At 54.0% G+C, this 21856-nt stretch overlaps 1 protein-coding gene and 1 long non-coding RNA gene across 6 annotated transcripts in view; one reads left to right on the forward strand and one right to left on the reverse strand.

Annotated features, from left to right (window-relative positions):
• Positions 1-10168, forward strand: part of PEBP4 (phosphatidylethanolamine binding protein 4) — a 215675-nt gene extending 205507 nt beyond the window's left edge. For all 5 annotated transcript variants that reach the window (XM_086703479.1, XM_086703481.1, XM_086703478.1 and 2 more), the window contains exon 7: positions 9867-10168. In XM_086703479.1, coding sequence (XP_086559605.1) covers positions 9867-10021 — 155 coding nt within the window. In that variant the 3' untranslated portion in view covers positions 10022-10168. The remainder of the gene's footprint in view (positions 1-9866) is intronic.
• Positions 1-21856, reverse strand: part of LOC147581571 (uncharacterized) — a 46681-nt gene that overhangs the window by 15767 nt on the left and 9058 nt on the right. The gene's annotated exons all lie outside the window — the stretch shown is intronic.

Below are 21856 nucleotides of genomic sequence, written 5' to 3' on the forward strand. Positions count from 1 at the left end.
CCCAAAGGCCCCAGAGGAGAGGAAAGTGGAGCCCCGAAAGGTATTGGTTGAGTGAAGGAGGCCTTCAGGTGTGCTGAGCAGGAGCCACCAATCACAGAAGGCTCCGGGCTGCCCTGAAAGCAGAGTTGGTGCAACCTTTCCGCTGGTGAACCCTCCCCAGGTGCCCTCAGCGTCTTGCCAATCTGTAAATCTGTTTTAAACCGCTTTCCCAAAGACACGCTTTCAAATTTGGATACAGAGAGAAAAGGAAAACAATAATGTGTCTTGCCCAAGCCAAGATGAATTTCTCCAGTTCCCTGGATCACTCTCACCAAAGACATCATGAGCCCCCTTACACCAGTCCAGGCACTGTGCTTTCTGAGGGCTGAGAACTGGCACCTGAGCCCACGACGGTCCCCCAAGAGTACAAGTCTCACAAAGTAAAGCATGCCTGAGTCCCACTGTTAAGACATCAAGATCACAATGCCCCCACCCTGGGCTAGGATAGTGCTCAGACTGTCCCCTGAAGGAGGCTCCGGCAAGATCAAGTGCTTTCTGAGGGGCGGGGTGGGAGGGGAAGGAGAGAGCAGTAGGTGAAGCCAGGAGGAGCATGAAAGGGGGCAAAGGGAGAAAGGAGGTGCCTACCGCAAAGACACTTGCCGTCCACCGTGGCTGGGGTCCTCAGGTTCCATCCTAGCCCGTCCTCCAGAAAACACAGTGGCTGGTGTGCCCTTCCTGTGACACTGGCAGCAAGCAAGGAAGCTCTAAACCTATGCGGCCTGACACCCACCATCAGTCCCTTTGAATCTTTGCCAAAACCACAGTTTCTTGTGCACACCCCCCTCCCTTCACGTGAAAACTTAGGAACTGGACTCCTAAGTTCTGGGCAGGGTCCCTTGGCTTCTGTGCCATTCTGCTTGCCACCAGAAATGGAGGTGGGAAAATCGTCCTCCCAGATGGGCCATCATAGGACACCTTCCTGTGTCTAGCACTGTGCTAGGGGCTTAGGAGAGGATAGGATCCCATAGCACAGGGAACGTTCCCTGCCCTCAGGGGGCTTACAGTCTACTTTGAAAACATTTAAATAACAATGCAGAGCAGCTTCTAATTAAGCACTTAATTGTGTGTTTCTGGCTGTAAGGACAACGGGAGATCAAGTGGATTTAGGGATAGTCCATACCTTCCTAAAATCCCCTTCCCTTCCAGAAGACACACCCTCTTCAGCCGGGAATAGTGCAAAGGTATTTTACTGCAGGGTGAGGAAATCTGTATTTGCAGTCTCCAGCTAGTGATTTGACTTTTGAGCAATTCAACTACCCTCTCTGAGCCTCAGTTCCCCCATCTAGAAAATGAGGGGTTGGATCTAGATGATCTACAAACCTATATGGCCCTGAGGCTACATGGAAGAGGTGAGGCATGGGCTGGGCCTGGGAGAAGGAGGCCATTTGAATCCTTGAGTGAAAGACAAAAGGCGCTCTGGGCTGGAGAACCACAGATGCAACGATTATTTTGGAAAAGTGAGAAGGAGCACCCCTTGTGAGGAGCAAGCCCAGCAGAGGCCTGACCTTGGTGGGTGCCGTGAAGTGCCGGTAGGTCTTGCCCATGGGAGAAGTAACACACGGCAACCCCTCTTTAGAGGTGACTACGCTGGAGTGGTGGGCAGGCCGGAGAGGAACAAGGGCACGGGAGACCACCAAAGGTGCGGAGATGCGTGCCCAGATGAACCCACGGGGCGTGGCAAATGTAGAAGCCGCCCTTGCACACTGTCAGAAGTCCAAGGCCAGGCGCTCTCTGAAGCACCCGCACAGCGCTTGGGGACTCGTGGAGCCCCAGGCTGGACCAGCCCCCAGGAGACCAGGATATGGAGCCAAGGAGTACAGGCCCTGGGGCTCACTTTGGTCTAGTTTTCTTTCCATGGGAAGGCGTCCTCGGAGGAACAGGGGAGTCCTAGGATATGTGTGCTGTAACCAACCACTTGTGTTTTCTGGATGCACAGGCAGGAACAGCTTCCAGAGACTGGAAGGGAAAGTGGGTTTGTAAGAGCCAGGTAGAGAGGCATCCATGAAGGGTAGTTGACTTGAGCCAGTCCTACTGGATCCTTTCCTCCCTAGGACTTAGGCATGGATGACAGTTTAGGTTGAGAAGCATGTGCGACATTATTCTAGTTGAATTTGTAGGACCGTGAGGGCCAGGGAACGTTGCTCAGTGCCAGGGGCTGAAACCCTCCGCAGGGTTTCTCTTTATTCCGTGACCTCAAGACAACATCTATAGGATCAACAAATGGGAGATCTTGACATCCATGTGTCACCTTGGACAAGCCACCTCACATCTCTGGGCCTCAATTTCTATATCCTCAAGATAAGGGGTTGGACTAGTTGGGTCTACCACTGAATGACCCATAACAGATTTGCTCCCAGCTTACCGAGTTCCCCCCACCTTGGAGTTCTGCGGGACAAGTGCAGGGAGCAAGTGACAAGTCTTGAAGAACCTATCCAACTCCACACACTTCTGGATGGAGGCCTTCAATCAGATATTGGCCTGCCAGGACCACAGCACAGGCCCTGGAAGGGCAAGCCAACTTTCTTCTAGTTTATGAAATCCTGCCTTCCTATTCCTCCTGCCTTTACACAGCTCCTTCTCCCCACCATTTTCCCCTCCATGCTGGGCACGATTCACACACGCCCTCTGCATTCGTTGGGATGACAGTAGGTGCCGAATGTGTGTGAGGCAGTGTTCTAAGTGCTGTGGGCACAGAATTGAGCCATGTGGACCAGGTCCGTGTTCCCATGGATGCATGGTGTCACCCAGTGTAACCCTGTGGACAGTTGGGAGTTCACAGAGCTAGTGAAGGGAGATAGTCAGATAGCTCAAGCATGACCACATCCCAAACAGGGAACAAGAGTGAAGCTGAAAGAGCCTGACCTGATGCCCTCTGACCATGGCTGGCCCAGTTTCACTGACATTTGTCCCAAAGGCCACACCGCCCCTTCCTAAATTTGGGCCTGTAACACATTGGACTTGTACCTCTGTCCAACCCCTCTCACCCAGCTCTAATCCCTCTCCCCTCCACCTTGTATGCCCAAAGCCCAATCTGGCCTCTGGGCTCATCTGTGATTCATGACGGTTTGCCTGCGCATCGGCCTCACAGCAGCCTTGGATTCGGCAGGTGGCTTCCACGTTGTAGAGGAACCAACCGAATGAGTTGAGGGGCCATATCTGAAGAGAGCCCGCAGACAGCGCTGGTTCGCACCTCATCCATGCACCCTTCTATACCACACGCTGCCACATGCCCACTAACTCCTGCTTAGTTCCCATCAGTGCCCACCGTGCTCCCCCTTTGCCTGCTGCTGATCAGGGCACACCATTTCTCCCCTTCCCCAAGCCTGGTGGCCCCACCCCCCTGCAGAATACGAGTCTTGCTGATGGCCCCATGGTGCCTTCCCCCGGGGGCAGTCTTCTCTCAGCTGACAGGACCCTGCCCTCCCCTGCTGCTGTCCATCTCCACACGCTCTTTAACACTTGGTTTTGCCTGCTTAGTCACCTGCTTTTATCTCTTTTGTATTACTCAATCATTTTTCACTTGCACAGGCCTCACTGCCACCATGAGACTATAAATTCCTTGAGGGAAGAGCTCACCTCTGCCATATGTTTCCTTTTTACCACCTGTCCCTGTGCTCAGCCCCCTGTGAACTTTCAGTCAATGAGGATGTTTGTGTATGGGACACACCCATGTACACACACACACACACACACACACACACACACAGCTGCACGTTCTCACACCCCCATATTCAAGTCATCATCAGCTTCCTTTAACACCCGGAAAGACAGCCGCCTCTGTGAGCACCGTGTCCACAAATGAGTTTTGGCATTCACATCCTCCTTGTCCCAACCAGGTGGGCAGGCAGGACCACTTGTGCCCAGCCTCTCCACCAGCCTGCCCTGCTCCTCCCTGGCTGGATCCTGTAGGGCGACCAGGACAGTGGCCATTCCTTCCGCCAAGCGAATAAGGAAACTGACGCCCAGAACAGTGAGTGGCTTGGTCAACCAAGGGTCCACAGTTAAAAGCAAATTACCTTTCTTCTGACTCCTGGGGCAAGGCTCTTCGCTCCTATCACTCACTCACCCACATTCCTCACCCTCACCCCTCTCTCTCCTCACCCAGACCACCTGGGCCCTGGTGTGGGGACAAAGAAAGAGCAAGTCCATCTTGAAGTCCCGAGTGTCCTTGGCCAGCAGCAGCAGCCACCCAAGGCAGCGTCCCCTCACACCCCCTCCCTGGAGAAGGTGATAGCCAAGCACTGTGTAGACACTAAAAGTCCTGCCGAGCTATGGCCTGTGTGGTGCCACACCTCAGCCACCTGGCCCAGAGGTGTCACGAGCCGGCCTCACGGCCTCAAGCTCCTCTCTCGAGTGAGTGGGGGAAATCCCCTTGCTGCCCCACAAGATGACATGCCAAAGCTTGTTCCAGAAGCATGTCCAAGGCGGTGAGCCCAGGATGGTGCCACAGCGCCAGGGGAGCTAATGGGCCACACCAGTCTCGGACGCCACCTCACCAAGGCAGCCTTGGAGGCCTGCAGAGAGACTGCGTCTCTGGGAGGGGTCCTTGGGTTCTGGACCAGGCAGCCATAACCCACTCCCCAGCATCGCAGACACCTGAACTGAGCAGCTCCTGGGTGAGCCACCCACCCATAGAGGTCAGAGAGGAGGAATGGGCTGAGGCTTGCCACATGGTGGGATTTAAGGCTTGCTTGTGGCCTCTAAAGGCCTGAGGGGCACCATGGGTGATTGAAACAGTAGGCACTGTGGGGAAATGTTTGAAAACACAGGCCAAGGGCAGGAATGCAGCAGAACTCCGAGAAGTGTCAACAGTAGGAGGCATTGATGTAGAGGAACTGAGGCTGGGAGAAAATCCACAGGCCTGGTGGCAGTGAGCTAGAAGTACATGGTATATAGGCAAACGTAGAAGGAAGAGTGCCCTCCCTGCAGACCATCCCCAAACACGCACACAGACACACACAAACACACACAGCCCACTGCAAAACAGCCCCTACCCCCTGCCATGACCTCCCATGGTGGTTCACCTGGCCAGGCCCCAGAACCCACCCCCCAACCCCCTGCCCCGGGCCCAGCCCCTGAATCACTGTGTGGGCTTGTGTCAGGCAGTGGGGCCCCACCCACCTGGCAGAGCGGGTAGGACTGGGGGCCTGGCAGCAGCCCAGATGGGGCCATCTTGGGAAACTCTCAGACAGGCACCCTGGCTAGGAACTGCCTGCAACCTCCACAGGCCGCAGGCAGCCCTCTTCAGGAAACACGCCCCAGTCAAGCCAAACATCAGTCGTCCAAAGCGGTATTGAACAGATCAGCAGGAAACCACAGATAATCCCCAAATTTCACCCAGAGTTCCAGCCAGCCACCACCAGCAAATACTGGAATGGAGCAGCGGAAGCTTAAACTGACAGCTTTGAGCCTCCTCTCTTGCTCCCTTCCCCACCCCCAGCCCCAGCCCCAGCCCCAGGACCAAGGGGGGCATCCTGGGTGATCCATTTCCCCGGGTAATTAGGAATTGCACTTCCACTCTCCAATCCTCCCGAGTGCTCCAGAGGAGCTGGGTGACCGCTCCCCACCTCGGAACCCCCCCCCCCAGCATCCCCACCCTCTCACTCCTGCCAAAGTCAAAGTGGTCCCCTCTGCCCCATGCCTCTCAAGCCAGCAGGATCAGCCACTCAGCAAATATTCTCCAGGAGTAATTGGATGTGATGGAACGAGGGCTTTTGAGCTCCTGAGTGGAAGTCTCTGGATGTCATTTAGTGGCACAAAAAATAAGAGGCCCAGGCCTCCCGCCTACCACCACCAGGACATCATTAATCTCAGCAGAAAGGCATCAGTGCCTCTATCACTGCAGCCAGCCCTGCGAAGAGCCAGACAAATTACAGACCTGAGCCAGGCACACGATGGGGCGGTTATTAGGCTGGCGTTCAATTTTTGTTTTTTCTTCGGGGCCACTGTCCCCTAGGGGGAGAGTCAGGGGTGGGGGACAGGGAAGAGGGTGGCCACTTTGGTTAGATACATCTCACCCGCCTTGGGAGACAGGGCCACTCAGTGCCAGTAGAGGCCCCAGCAGCTCAACTCACAAAATAGCTCAGAGGAGGCCAAGCCCAAGTCTCAGGACCCCGCCTCCTTGTTCTCCAGCCACAGGAGTGGAGGCCTCCCTCCCAGTGGGGGCTTCCCAGCCCCCACTTGCCAGGCTGAGCAGGAAACACTTGAGGGCCCCAGGAGGACCAAATGGCAAGTCAGGTGGGAAATGTCCCTGGGCTACAGGCAGGACACACAGGGAACACTGCCCTGTGCTATTGGGAAGGCCTAAGAGTAGGTCCGCTGAAGAGACGAGGGCGAGGCTAAGGATGGGACCCCATCCGCCAGGAGCTGCAAAGCTGTGCTGCTGGCCAAGAGAAGGCCTGAGAAGGCCTAGCTTGTTACTAGCCCAGGGTTCATTGTCTTCTGTTATAAAACCGTTGAGGACAGGAGCAGGGCCTCCATCCAGTATACCCCCGCCATGCCTAGTGGACACCGGGCTGCGGCTCCCAGTTGGGCTGTCAGTCTCCCCTCAGCCCAGAGTTCGCACATTCCAGCAGAGGAGTCGCCCATCGCATGCCCACAAGTCCTCCGAGGGGGAGGGGCTGGCCTAGGAGAATATTTCTCAGTCCCCCACAGACTGGGGAAGCTGGGGGCAGAGAGTGACTACAGGACCTGCCCCAGGGCAATTCCCACACATTCCAGCCATTGCTGCCCCTGGGACTCAGGGGCAGAGGATGAGTAACTGAAAGCTTGGAGCCCCTCTCCCAGGTGTTGAAGACACTGTCTAGGGGAGATCAGGCACACAGTAGTGGCTCCGAAACCTCCCCCACCTCTGCCCCACAGCTTTAGGTAAGCTGACCTAGCACTCGCTCCCCTTGGCCCATTTGTGGAACATCTGTAACATCTAACATCCTTCATCGCCAACATCTTCCCTATCAGCCCCAACCAGTGGGTAAGAGATCAGCTTCTAGTTTTTCGGAATGAGAACGGTGTGCCCTACGGTTGCGCAGGGAACAATGGGCACGTCACATGCAGCAGCCCCGCCCTGAGGAGACCCGGCCTGTGTTCCAACCACTGGGTGGTTCAGGAAACAGGCGTCAGACATCCTCCTCCTCTCTCCCTCCTGCCACAGAGCCCTTTGCAGTACGCTCACTACCCCTGCCCTGGACCCAGGAAGAGCCCATCCTGGGTGGCCCCAGGGTCCAAGGGGGGTGGCCTGAGCACAGCCAGCATCACCACCCTCTTCCTGCATGGCAGCAGCTTCTCTGCAGCTCCAGGATCGGAGCAGTGCCATACAGGATGGGACTTTCCTCCAAATGGTGACCACGAAGCCACAGCCTCCAAGCTCCCCATCTCTCCACACACACACACACACACACCCCTGAGGGCCTGACTCACCCCTCTTCCTTCTAGAACTTGCAAAGGGTCAGTTCCTCTTGCCCTTTGTGGCAGGAAACGGGGGCGTGAGGAGTCACAGCCAAACCAGGGGAGGAGGCAGCAGGAGGCTAGCAGCCAGCAGCCTGTACCCACTCTCCTGAGGGACACAGGGCCTGGTTTGAGGAGCTGCCTAAGAACCACAGTGTTGTCGGACATGTGACCGGGAAGGAGCTGTGAGGCTCCCAGGGCACTCCAAGCTCAATCAAGAGAAGTCCTCTGAATTAGGGAAGGGCAAGTCTGCAGCAGGGGAGCGAGGTCTCCCTCGGGGTGCAGGGGATTTCTTTCCACCAACTTGCCCTGATCTCGTGATGAGAGTTTCAATTCCCTCCTGGCCACCAAGGTTTCTTCCTGCCCTACTCAGTGGGGAAGGCCCCCTTGTCCCCATGCCTGCCACACACCAGTTCACCCATGAGCCCTTTTCCTGGCTTGCACATGCATAGACATGCATGCATGTACACGCATACACACCTGCACGCACTTTCCCAGGCTCCCTGGGTGTGAAGGCCACCAGGCCAGTGCCTCCCCACCTCGCCTCCTGGTGGAAGACCCCACAGCACTCAGTTGCCCACCTGTCACCCAGCAGCAGCCTACCCCCAGGAGAGACTTTCCCAGGGCCCAGCATCTCTCCCGAATCCGAGCATGGAGTCACCAGATCGGACCTAAGGGAGCATGAAGAGGCCCTTCCCTCCATCACTGCCCCTAAGAAGCATTCTCACCAGAACCCCATCTTGTGCCCCATCCTCCCATCTGAGCACCGGGGATAAAAATAGTCTCCCCTTATGAGGATTAAGTAAGTGTATGAATATGCGTGGAGTTTCTGGCACATAGGAAGCGCTATATGGATGTGTTATTACTATTATTATTATTTGCATTATCCTTATTATTGTCTTGTTTCTTTGGATTAAAACATTTTGGTTTTCCTTGAAAACCTCTTTGAAATGCAAACATCCCCTGCGGGGTGGTGTGGGGAGGAAAGGATGATAGGTGGAGTAACAGCACATCAAGGGACTTGCTTTCTTCCTTGTTAAAAAAGGGTAGTGGGTGGGGGTACCTGGGTGGCTCAGTCCAGGGTGGCTCAAGTCCAACTCTTGACTTTAGCTCAGGTCATGATCTCGTGGTTCATGAGTTTGAGCCCCGCGTCGAGCTCTGTGCTGACAGTGCACAGCCTGCTCGGGATTCTCTCTCTCTCTGTCCCTCCCTTGCTCTCGCACTCTCTCTCAAAATAAATAAATAAACTTTAAAAAAAAAAAAAGGTAGTGGGTCCAGACAGAGGACCACAGGCGGGTAAATGGGCAGCTCTGTCCAGGCTGCAACCCTCGCCCCTGCGCATTAAAGATTACTCTCCTCCACCTGTCCACTGCCTAGCTCTGCTCCAGGCAAGGTCTTCCTTGAGCACTCCCTCTCACTCAGGGAAGGGTGGTCGATTTACCCCTCACACACCAAAAAGAAAAAAATACAGGATGCCCAGTTAAATATGAATTTTAGATAAACAAGGAATGAATTTTTGAGTAAATTCCATGAGTATGTGGGACATACTTACAAATTAGTTGTTGTTTCTCTCAAATTCAGGTTACAGTGGGCATCCTGTGTTGTAGCTCGCAATCATGCACAGAGGGTGCCTGAGGCCCAGGGTTTGGGAAACAGAGCGTGGGAATATGCTTGTGACCACTTTCCGCAGCTTCTCCCCAGTGCCCCGGGCTGCGCCCTCCTTGCCCTGCTGCTAGGCCTGTCCACACTTGCCCCAGAAGAGGCCCCTCCCCCCCCCCACAACCCTGTGCTCTCTCTCCTTGAGGAGCACCTGGGCACCTGCCCGGGGACTTCTTACCCATACTGCAGGATCCAGGTGCTCAGGAGGAGGGAGAGCCCTAGCCATGTGCCCTGCCCCCCAACCTCAGCCACAGCCAGGGATCTGGGGAGGAGGTTGAAACACTGACGCAGACACTGGGGCCGGTCTCAGCCCCAGCAGCTGGGGTGACCACGTGTGAAGACAAGAAGCCTTTAAGGCCTCAGTCTTGGGGTGAGGAGAGCCCGCAGAAAAAGAGAGGTGGGTGGAGACAGTGGGTAGCCCACCCAATGGGGCATCTTTCCGCATGTGAGAAGGCAGAGTCATGCCAAATAAAGGGCCCTGGGGAAGGAAACCAGTCCAGATTCACTCCTCATTGTTCCCTGGGGAATAGTCTCTTCCCAGACACTCTGCTAACATCCATCTAGGAGCCAGAAGCACCCGGGCACTCTGCCCCCCACAGCCCAACGGCCAAGGTCCTTACTTGCTGAGGCCTCCACGTCCTCAGAGCGGCCTCCCTGTCAGGCCCTGCCGCTCCCAGGCCATGGTTCTCTCTCACGGCCTTCCTCTGGTCTGTCTGTCCTTCCAGGCAATTGGAAAATGGACAAATTCCTGAACCGCTTCCACCTGAGTGAACCCGAAGCGAGCACCCAATTCATGACTGAAAATTACCAGGACTCCCCAAATTACCAGCCTCCCGCAGGAGGAAGCAGTGAGCCCACGGACAAACCCAAACAGAGTTAACTGCCGGCCAGACATCAGGCTTTGTGTTGCAGGTGTGTGTGTCCACAGTGCCCATCAGTGATGGTCTGGGCATGGAACCCCTTCTCTCCCAAATTAAAAAAAAAAAAAAAATCATCCAGGGCTTACTGGCTGGATGTGTTGCTTCCTAACCTGTTCTCTTTCAAAAACTAAGAAGAAGAAATCAATCGATGTCCAGCACTAGGAACCTGGGGCTTTGCTGTAAATGCAAGTGTGTGGGGTGCGGGTGGTGCTGGGATATAGATGGATAGGAAGTGGGGGTCCCTAGGCCTCACCTGTCACTGAGGCACTGTGTGCCCTGGAGCAAATCACCTATCTTCTCTAATCTGCTTCCTCTGTTGTGAAATCGAGGTAGGAAGGAGAGTTGGGGCAGTTGGTTTGTCACCATGGTCCATTCCAACTCTGACAATTCAGCATCATTCATTGAACAGGTATTGGCACCAGGTATGTGCCTGACCTCTCTCACTAGATGCTGGGGATACATATGGGAACAGGGTAGGCAAAACCTAAGGCTTGCTTCATGGAGCTTACAGTCCAGGATGGGAGGGAAAGGTTCATCAGGTGACCACAAGCAAATTACAACAAATGTGCCAAGTGCTATGAGGGCATGAGGGGACCTGCTTTGTGGTGGAGGGGGCATAGTCCAGGCTCAGGTGAGGCCTGTCAGAGGAAGTGGTGTTTAACTTCAGAGCTGAAAAGTGTGGTAGGGGTTAACTGTGAATGGGGATGGGTGCCGGAGACCGTGCCAAAGAGAGGGAACACTGCCTCCGAGCTCCCGTGGCTGGCAGGGGCATGCGTGGCATCTTCCAGGCCCGTAGTGTTGCCACCTGGACAGATGGGCAAAGACCATGCCATGCCTCGCAGCCATGCTAAAGTTTTAAAGTGTACTCTCAGAGCAATGGGAAACCACTGAACAATAAAATAAGTAGATTGGAGGGGAAGAACGAGTACAATCTGATTTGTGCTTTCAGAAAACTCTGAAGAAACTCCCTGGTGTCTGCAAGGAAAGGATTTTCGCCCCCTAACTCCCCTGGATGTCCTCTGAAGGTCCCGTGGCTTTCCCACCCAGGGTCCCCTTGGAGGTACCTCTTTCGCTACGGTCTCGTTCCCAGGCTAAACTCAAGTTCCTCGACTCCCCCACCCCCGGCTCCAGTCCCCTCAGCACCCCCACCCCCTCACTGCGCCTCCACACTCGGTTTCCCTCCAAGAGTTAATAGCCCCCCTGTCCTTGGCCAGAATACAGCAATGTTGGTGATTCTTGTGTGCAAGGTGCCTTGAGATCCCCAGATGAAAGAGGCAGGCTGCAGCTGGACACAGGGCTGTTGCCTTCTTAGAGCCATGCCCCACATTAGCTGGAAGGCAGAGGGGCTCCGGCCAGCCACTCAGCCCAGCTGAGCACATCTTAAGTAGTTGGAGGATTTTAGTGGTGAGGCTCTGAAGGACGAGATGAGGTGGGAGACTGAGGTTGTGAAGGGAACCGGACCATGCTTCCTCCCACCATTGATGGATTTAGCTCCCATCTGGGTGATGGACACTAAAGTCGTGTTCTGTCGAAGGGCCTTCTGAGGCCAGCCCAGGCAGTAGGAACTCCCCGTTCTCCTCACCTTGGCAGGCAAGCTTGTCGGCAGCGCTAAAAGGAGAAGCAAAGGGAAGTGTCCATGTGCAGTGTCACAGCAGGCAGCCTCGGAAGGGACACTCTGGGTGTGTGCGTGAACCTCACACTCCTGAGCCCTTCTCCCTGCAGCCCCCACCCCACCAGGCCTGGAGTGTAATTGGCAGCTCCCGTTGGTGCCCAAGGCCAGGATAAATAGCAGGTCAGCTTGCTAGAGCAGCCCCAAATCGAGACACATCCTCCCCTCTTCTGCTTTTAATTCCTTGTGGCTAGCATGTTTATTTTGGGTGAGGAAAAAAAAATCGGATGTTTATCCTTCGAGGAAATTATCGGCTTGCTTTCCTTCCTCCCCCCCCCCCCCTTTTCTCCTGGTTTTTTGGGCTTTGAGTTCAACTGCAGGAGAGACCCCCACCCTCCTGGCCCCAAAACGTGAAAAAAGAACAAAGCTGGCCCAGGCTCTAGGCTGAAGCCAGCCCTGCCAGATGGCCCCTGAAAGCCACGGAGAAGGAGGTCCAATGCCAGGAAAGGGAAACCTAGAGGCCAGGGACACCTTGGAAAAGTCACCCTTGACTCAGTTCTCTGCCTGCACAAGACTTTGGGCCTCTTCCCCCTTTTCTTTCACTGCCTCCTCCAGGAAGAAACAAAATGAGCACGTAGATTGCTTCGAGATCTCTAATGAAGCAGTTAAGAAAGATGTAAGGGAGCATTAGTGAGCCCTATGCAGGGGTAGGAGAGCTGACATTATTATTATCATCATTATTATCAGATAGTGTTTGTTGAGCACTTTCTGCATGCCAGGCACTGTGCCCTAACAAGTGGCATCGCATTTAACGCATTCCTGCCCTGCTTCCCTGCCTTCACGCAGATTCTCTCCTTCCGTTGTCACAACCTCATAATGTAGCTGTTGCTCTTCTCATTTTATAGATGAGGAAACTGACATTCTGGTAAGTTGAGGAACGCACTCCCTGTTCCGTAACTAGTAGCACTGGTGTTACCTTAAGCCTTCTCACGCTAGGTACTCAGAGAGAAGCAGTACTCTCATTTTGCTCTCTGAGCTACATAAAATAAAGGCCAGACCTTCTATTTTTTCAGAAGTGAGGTGGGGCAGAAGGAAGGCTGGGAGTTTCAGAAGAATTTAAGGGGAGTCTCACCCAGCATCTTGCCTACCCCCAGCTTCAGCTATTCTAGACCAAGTGTGATTTGTGAGGAGGGCCAGCTTCTAGACGCTCATGGCAACAGCCTGGTCTGCCACCCACCCCCCACCACCACCTGCCCGAGGCAGCTACCCCAACGGTTTACCGCCCTCAATGCATTGAATCACCCGTCTCCCCAAGAACCTCACCTGTGTGAAACCTGCTCTCAGGGAAGGGAGAGACGTGGAAAAGGAGGGAAAGCCATATGGGAAGACTTCCCGGTGACAACGATGATGATAATGATGATGGCAGTGGTGGTGGTGATGGTGGGTCCAGGTTACCGCTGAGAAACCACGGGAGAGAAGGAAAGCCTGGTAGATGCTTTAAGTGGTGTAGTTTAAAACCTTTTCTTACTTAGCAGACCTAAATTCACATAGAATCTCTACCATTGATAGCTCTGGGACCTCAGGGAATTTACTCAACTATTCTGGACCTGTTTCAACTGCAAAAAAAACAAAAAACAAAAACAAACAAACAAACAAAAAAAACCAGTATAGTGAAAAAACCATGGAAATAAGTGCCTTTCCTAAAGATCTGTTGCAACAGTTAAATGAGATAGCAGGCAAGGCACCCAGGCGCAGTGCTTGGCATGCAGGCTGTTGAGTAAATGCGTGTTTTCCTCTCCTTCCCTGCCTCCACTCCCCTGCTCTGCTCCCCACCTGGGCCAGAGCAAGTAGTGTGGCTTCGGGTAGTGGGAAAGAGCCACCCTCCCCAGATGAGAGTCCTTCCCAAGAGCCCCATCCGAGTCTCAGTGGCCCCAGGGAAAGGGCTGACTGCCAAGGGATCCTCAGGCCCCAGCCCAGCATCCCCCTCCCAAGCTCAGCGAAACATTGGGAGGCTCGGATCAGGGAAGACAGCCCAGTTCCTTAGCAACTAACAAGCATTTCTCTGTAAAGACAAAGACCCTTCACTCAGAATGCTCCTTCCTACCGCGCCCCCCCCCCCCCCCCCCCGCCTCTCCAGGTGTCTGATGCACTTTGCAGGAATGGGGCTAGGGGCTGCCCACCCCCTGCCCAGGTTTAAGGCCTTTTGCCCCACCTTCCTGGCCATCCTGATATTACCTGTAATTATCCCACAGCACCTTTCATCCTGGTGCTAATTAACCTTCCCATTTACCCCCAGGAGCTGCTGGGAGACACGTGAGGCATCCATACACACACACACACACACACACACACACACACACGCCCTCCTGCATATACATATATACACAAATGCCCATATTCCCCCTTCAGAGACCCTTGCTCCATTTTCGAGATTAGGAAACTAAGGTTCTAGAGAGGAGCCAATTCCTTGAGGGTTCCCATTTGCCTTCTGAGTACTCAGAAGGCAAAACAGGAGCTGAATAGTCTGGCTCAGGGAGAGGGGGAGACAGGGTCCCCCTTAGCATCCTGGTGGGAGAGGGACCAGGAAAGAGAAAAGCCTTTGGAAAAGACTTGAAGAAAACTGAGCCAGGACAGAGGTCTCGGCTCAGTGCCACCTTGGGGCCACCAGACACAAGTTGTCATGCTTAACACAAAGAGGACATTTCAAAGGGAAGAAAGGAAATATTTTGATTAAAAAAAGAAAGGAAGAGAAAGAGGCAGAAAAAGAAGGAAATAGAAAAGAAAGGCATGGCCATCTGGTCGGATGTAGGGACCTGATTTTAGTACCATTCACTGCTGTGTGAGCCTGGACAAGTCAGCTGGCCTCTCTGGGCCTCACTTTCCTCATCTATAAAATAGCTTGGGATGGGTGTTTCCTGAGGTCCCCTCTAGCTGAAAATGCCGCAACTCTATGTGCCTATTTTGGGGAATGGTAGAAAAAGCCACGACTACTGTCCCTTTGGCCGGATAGGAGTGGGGATAGGTGAGAGGAAGCCACCAGAACCAGGTAGAACCTTGGGATTGAGAATAAAAAGGAGCCAAATGCATTTGGCTGCAGAAGTCCCTACCAGGAGGGCCAAACTAAAAGGTTTTAGTCTGAGGAGCTAAAGACCTTGGGATTTCAGGAGAACCTGCTCCCAGAAGCAACAACCAGCAACAGAGCTCATCTTCCCCAGATCCAGGCAGGAGGAAGCCCATTCAGAAAGCCTGGTGGAGGGAAGGTGGAGAAGCACACGGCCCTGTGTCTGCACCCAGTGGCCACAGAGCCTCCTGACATGTTCCAAATGAGGGCAGGACACAGAAGCACTTCCTTGATTCCTCACAATCTGGAGTCTGCCCCACTGGCATAAGTTATCTGGGCAGGGAGCAGAGGGTTCAGAGGAAAGAGGCTGAACTTATCAGAAAGGCAGGCACAGCAAGGTGTTGAGTTCCCACTTTCGTTTCCATTCTCTGAAGAAAATGGACAGTGGGCTGGACCCTTCAGGGCCTGGACGGAAGGGCGAACATGAGCAGCACCTTAAAGGAGCCCAGACGCCGTCTACCCACACACCTACACATTCATACACCCTCACCCACACCACTCACTTCACTCCCTCACATGCCCTCATGTCCGCTCATGTGCTTGCACACTCATTCGCGCGCACACACACACACACACACACACACAGAAACAGCTGGACGTGCACTTTCGAGTCACCATAAAGCAGCAGATCCTTTACAGAAGGCAATGGACGTCAGCCATTCTCCAGCATCGATGGGGGCTCTGTTGTGCGCAAAACAACGGAAGAAACTGAAAAAGAAACCTAGCAGGGCCCTGCTCACTGGAAGGTCTCCCTCAGGAGTCCTGTGATTGGGAGACCTAAGGACCTCAGCTCCGGGGGTAGGAAGGCGGGCTAACAAGTAAGAAAGGGAGAGGCACTGGAGCCAGGAAGAAATAGGGCAGCCTGTGGAAGGGAGAGGGGGCTTGAGGAGAGAGGCCTCACAGGGCTGTGAGGGTCCTGAAGTAAAGCGTAAAGGCACTGGGGGAGACAGAAAACTGGCTGGCCCCTAGCCCATGTCCCCCAGGTACACACTCACGTCTGCAGTTCACTACCCTGCCCTCAAACCCTGGCCCACTGATGGACCTTGTGTGCATTTGCCCACAAGGACGCGGGTCACCATTGTCCAGAGCTCTCCTGTCTTCCTCCCCCTGCACCCCAAGAACCAGGCCAGCCCACCCATACATATACAAACGTGCGTGCGCACGCTTACACACACCTCTACTATCCGCATCCTGCACACACATACTGTAAATATACCAGCCCACGCAAAATCACATGGTGTATGCACCCGCTAGACACTCCAGGGTTTCAACTCTGCCAAGCTCTTTCTAGACATCATGCAAGCTGTGTGTACATGTTGTTCAGCCCGGGCAGTTGTGAACATAGGATTCGCATGTACATGCAGTCTCCATATGTGCACACCCACATTGTTCACAACCTATGTACACACCAGCCCACCAGTGACACAGACACAGCACCCTTTGGAGTAGACTTAGGACCAGACAAATGGATTTGGGGCAGTGGCTGTGGACGTCATGTGTGTGTGTGTGTGTGTGAGCGTGCGCGTGTGCACACACGTTTGTGAGGGGTGGGGGGATTGGAGAAGGGTAAGGGGGAGGTTCTGGCAGAGGAGGGAAACCAGGCCTTCCCCTGAAGTCCACAAGGAAGGCACCCAGACACACACCCATCCTCCCAGTGGCCCTACCTCGCCTGCTGCCAGGCCAAGGAAAGGAGAAGCTAAAAGTGGCCAGTCTGAATTACTAAATTGGTCCTCAGCAGAGAAGGGGAAACGCGTCAGTTCCCTGGGGAAGTGGCCGAGCCCAGGGTGGCCACAGGTCCCTGGGCTTCTACTCCAATGGAAAAAAAAAAAAAAAAGTTGCTCAAATAGATCTGACGCTTTGTTTTCGAACCCAAAATACCCTGTGGTGGCTGCCGGAAGTGTGACCGCGCGGGAGGGAAGTGGGGCAAGAAGGGAGGGTTAGTTCGAGTTTCCATTGCGGCGACTTTTTCTTTCGTTTGGGGTCTAGAAGAAGCTCTCCCACCAATCTGAGAGACGGTTTGTACAAGAGGGGAGTGCAGCTCTGAGATTCGGGGCTGGGGTACCCACAGCCACAGTCACCCTTGGCCCACTGCCATCTCTTCCCCAGAAGCTGCTGAAAACTACTGCGTCCTCTGGAACTGTCAGAATTTTATCTCTGGCCACCTGGTGGCAGGCAGGAAAGCTGACCCAGGGAAGAGGGACTGATGCTGGGGGCAAGGGACCAAGTGACTTTGCCTTCAGAGACCTGACCTTCTTTAGCGGACTTTGATGTAATTTTTTAAAGCAAAGACTGTACTTATTCAGAATTTTTCAGAGGGCACACAATAAAGTAGCCAGACTACAGCACAGACCCACATGTTCTAATTTCTGACTTTATTATCACTGGCACTGAAGCTAGCTCCAAAATGCAAGGATGGGGAGAATTACTACATAAAACAGGATCTCAACATGCACTCCTCACTCTCTCCCTTTCTCCTTATTTTTTCTCATATCACCTACCACCACCTCCTATATTTTTGCTATCGCCCATCCCCACCCTAAACACTCACTAGGCCCCTAGTCTCCCCACAGCAAGGACTTCCCAATGCCTGACACATAGTAGGTGCACAACAGATCCCTGTCAAATGTGGACAGCAATCGGACAGAGGGGCAGAGTCATCAAACAGTTTGTTGCCTCACAGGGACTTGTTAATTCAGAAGCACAGAGGCTACACCTGTAGCAGGATAAGTGGTGGTAGAGGGGGCTGGGCAGGGGGCACATTAGGTAAACAACGCACAATCAGTAGTGGGTGCCTGCCTTTCTGGAACGTTTGGAAGGTGGGAGGGGACGCTCATCGCAGGATGACACAAATAAATGTAAGAAGATATACAGGATTGTGGCAACCTAGAAGTGGAGTTTGGTTATCACCTGGAGGGGGTGTCACAGGGGAGGCTTTCCCGAGTAAGCGGGCGCTGAACTGTCTGTCCCTCGAGGACATCACAGTCTAGGAGAAAACGCAACGCGGTGTGAGAGGTAGGGTAGCGTAGCGACGGGATTGCTTCTGGGAACTCCGAGGCCACGGGCTCCTGGCCCCTGGATACGGAGGATTCCAACTGGTGGCAAGGAGGCCCAGCGGCGCCGCTCTCCGCCAGGGGTGCCTGTGAACCCGGGCCGCAGTTCAGAGGCAGCCGCGCGCGCCCTCGGTCCCTGGGTGCTATTTACCAGCCTTTAATGACGGCAGGGTAATCACCTTAATGAAAAACTCCCTCCGGGCTCGGTGCAGCCAGACTGTGATGAGGAAACCGGGAGGCATTTCGGAGCCGCTGGTGACTCACGCTGAGTGTGCCGTAAGCCGGCCTGCCATTGGGCGCCAGGGACTCCCGGGTCCCCTTCCCGGCTCCGCCCACCACTCCAGGGCCGACCCTGGGCTCATCCTGGGCCTGGGCCGGCTCTCGTGGGCCAAGCCACCAGCACATCTGATTCGCCTGGCCAGGCCCATGGCGGAAACTCCTTTCCCTGCCCGTCCCGGGTCTCCAGCACCCCCTCCTCGTTCATGATCCGGGCTCCCCAGCTGCCTGGGTTTGGGAGGGGGCCACCCTGCGATGTGTTCAAGGCACCCCTGAAGATTCTGGGCTCTGCTGGGCTTTGTATCTAACCAGTTTCAACACCAATGCCTCAGTTTCCCTGGGCTGAGTAGCCTCAGCTCAAGATGCTCCACACCACCCCCCACCCTGCCCCCGGGTGGCTGGAGTATTAATTACAGTTTGTTCCTGACTTTGAAGATGAAAAATGCCAAGGATCATTACCACTCAATTAACGGGGCTATTACCACTTGAGTTTATGTATGATTAATCCTACCCCGCCCCCAACCTGGGATCCATGTTGCCTTGGACTCCCTAGGCTCCTTCTTTCTCCTGGATTTCACACCTGGAGTTATCCCCCTTTCCTATCTCTGCTCATAGAATCAGGAAAGGGGCCTGAAAGAGTGTCTGGCACATTCATTCTCCCACAAATATGTATGGAGCACTACTATAAGCCAGGTTCCAGCTAGGGATAGAGCAGTGATGGTCACAGACCCAAGCCCTTGCTTTTCTGGACCTTACATTCTAGAAGGTGCCAAACATCTGATGGGATCTAGCATATCCAGGCTCAGTACTGTCTCCCTTCTCTCCCTCTGCGGTTCCTCATCCATCTGCACAACACGCCATAATCAGGCCTGGGCTCGGCACTCTGAGAGACAGAAGTCCTGGAAGGACAATGCTAATGCCTTCTAGTGTCAGAGATGAAAAATAATAAGTTGATAGGAAAATGAGGGAGGGAGAAATCACAGCCCTTGGCACAGAATCCCCCTCCCCTACTCTCCCCTCCTGTCTGCTCCCCTCCTCACTATGGGTCTCAGCCCCTCCTCAGGGCCTTAATTAAGCCCCCCTCCCAGTTGGGCCTTCCCCTCTTCCTGGACAAGTCCCTTCTATACGCCCAAGGTGGTCCTTGCACCTCGGAACCCCCTGCCTGTGCCTCCTTTGGGACGCTTAGCAAGATTGCTTGGGCACGCTCACTTCCACAGAGCCTCACTCCTCATTCACTATAAGCTGCCTGCTCACTGACAGCAGGAGCTCAGTCTCAAGTCTGATTCCCTCCACAAACAGTGCCCAGGAAGTGCTCCCTAGACGTTTGCCTCACTGAAGCAAGAGAGCTAAGTCCCAGGCCTAGGAGCACTCCTGACAAAATGGAATTGTGGTGGACAAGGGGTCGCCCACTGTGCAGGGGGCGCTGGGGCAGTAGAAATGAAAGGACCAGGTAGGAAGGGTCAAATGGATCAGACCACTCCTCCAATAGACCATGTTTCAGAATCACCAAGGTGGGCCCTTGAACTGGATCAACAAGTTCTTACAGGAGCCCCCACTGGGGCAGGCCCAAAGACGACTGAGTTCAGTCTCTGCCCTCTGGGAACTTGGATGCCATCTCTTGTCTTCCAGTAACTTTCTGGGTAATCTTGGGGCAAATAATTCTAAACATCCCAAATAATTCTGCAGTATCTGAGAGAGAAAGATCGTGCCCTTTATCTTTTGTCCATCTGCCCTAAGCCCTGCCAGGGAAGCTCATGCCATCAGCCAAGCTGATGGGCAGACTTCCAATGGGCCCCAGCTGGCAGGTATTGTTCCCCCATCCCCCAGGGTGACAGGACAGGGCCTGATGGGGCAGCATCAGTCCTTTACCCCAGTGGCTATAAAAAAGGGTTTCATTTTCTAGGACAGCTAAGGCATGACAAAGGTCAGGAAGCCCTGCCTAAGCCATCTTGGTGAAAGAGGATGCCAATACAACTGAGGAGCTCAAACTCAGGGCCCAAACGTCATTAACTGCTTTTCCCCGGATCCCAGATTTTTGGCTGCATGGAACAGCAAAGAAGAACCCAAGAGTCTATCCCCAACTCCTCACCTTGATGGATGAGGCGAAAGACCCACTCGTCTGAGGCTGAGGAGGGTCCTGAGACAGGGAGCTGGTAAGAGGCAAAGATCTAAAGACCACAGCTCTCTGGTTTCCCAAAGGTTTTCCTTACGGGGCTGGGAGGAGAGGAACCTGCCAGCCTCTTGGATCCAGCACCTGGCCCATGGGTGAATCTGCAATCCAACAAGAAGCTGCTTGTGTGGGGGTCGGTGGGGGGAGAACCTATTCTCAGCTCTCTCCTTTTCTCTCTCACTCTTTCTTTGCCCCCCAACTGCCTCCCCCCCCCACCTCCGTCCCCTCGCAGTCACACATTTTCTGGTTCATTTCAGATGACAAAGTTCCTCTTTCCAAAAAGTCCCATCCCCCAAGAGTCCTTTCTGCTAAGACACCATCCCTCCCACCTGAGAAGGGGGCTGTCCCACAGTGGCCCCCAGGGGCAGAGACAGGCTCTCCGAGCACATGACTCCACTTACCTTCCATGAGCCCCTAAGCTACCACAGCAAAGTTCCCATTACAAGGCCTCATCCCCTGATCTATACCTCCTTCTCCGCAAGGATCCCAGACTTGGTTAGGAATGCTAACCCAGCCCCTCCCAACCCTTTCTACAATGGAATCTGAAACTCATGGGTTAACGGGGCTGGGAAGAACTTAGAGGTGGGTTGTCCGGTCCAGTTCCTACCAGAAGCCCAGGAACAAGAGGACCTGGTCTAAAGTCACATAGATCATCCATGGCAGAACTCAGAGTCCTGATCCCAGGCCAGGGCTTGTACTTTCCACTTACCCATATAGCAGGTTTTTTTCAAATCTTGCCTTCTACCCAAGACCTTCCTTCCCTCCCTGCCCCGGCCTGGCCCTAAAGTCTCATCCTCTTGACCCCTGTGGCAGTTACTCACAACCTTGGACCTGTGCCTAAGGATGGGTCTCCAGGACCACTTGGGGGCCCCTTCCCAGCAAATGTTACTTTGTGGCAAGACTTTCTCCCTTTTGGTCACCAGACTCGCCCCAAAATTGCTGGAAGCTTGATCAAAAACCACCCTGAGTCAACATGACTATAATAAGTTACTTTGAAGTGAGACACAAGCAGGTGTTTAAAATGGAAGCGCATGGTTGACACAGAGAGGCCCCTGTGGTCTCTGAGACAACCTAGGGTTACGGGACCTGAGCTCAGAGTGGCACAGTGGCCATTCCACCTACCGAGAGCCCCGCGGAAACACTGCCCACCCACCCCAATCTCCCTGAGTGCTGTAGCCCCTGACTCTCCCTGAAGCCGGGGCTCCTCCCCTACCCCATGCTGTGTCGAAGCTGGTTCTGGGAGGCACCATTCCAGTTGATCTTTCTTCTCCCCTTCACCTTCTCCATAGACTGTATATACATCCATCCTGTTACCCACCTCTGCCATCTCATTTCTTCCTCTGACAGCCACGAGGGGGACAAAGGCTGGAATGAAGAGCAGTTGCTTGGAGTCACAAAGCCCTGAGTTCAAATGTCAGCTCAGCCACTTCCTGGCCCAGTATCCTCCAATTAACAATTCAGACTGTTTCCAATGCGTTCATCTTTCATTTTTTCTTTAAAAGCAAAATGTTAAGGGCGCAGCCCTAAAAGCCTTTTCACTGGGTTGTTGTATAGAATAAAGACAATGCT

The sequence above is a fragment of the Puma concolor genome, chromosome B1 (genome assembly GCF_028749965.1).
Source record: "Puma concolor isolate L17-30 chromosome B1, mPumCon1.1.hap2, whole genome shotgun sequence".
Classification (NCBI taxonomy): Eukaryota; Metazoa; Chordata; class Mammalia; order Carnivora; family Felidae; genus Puma; species Puma concolor.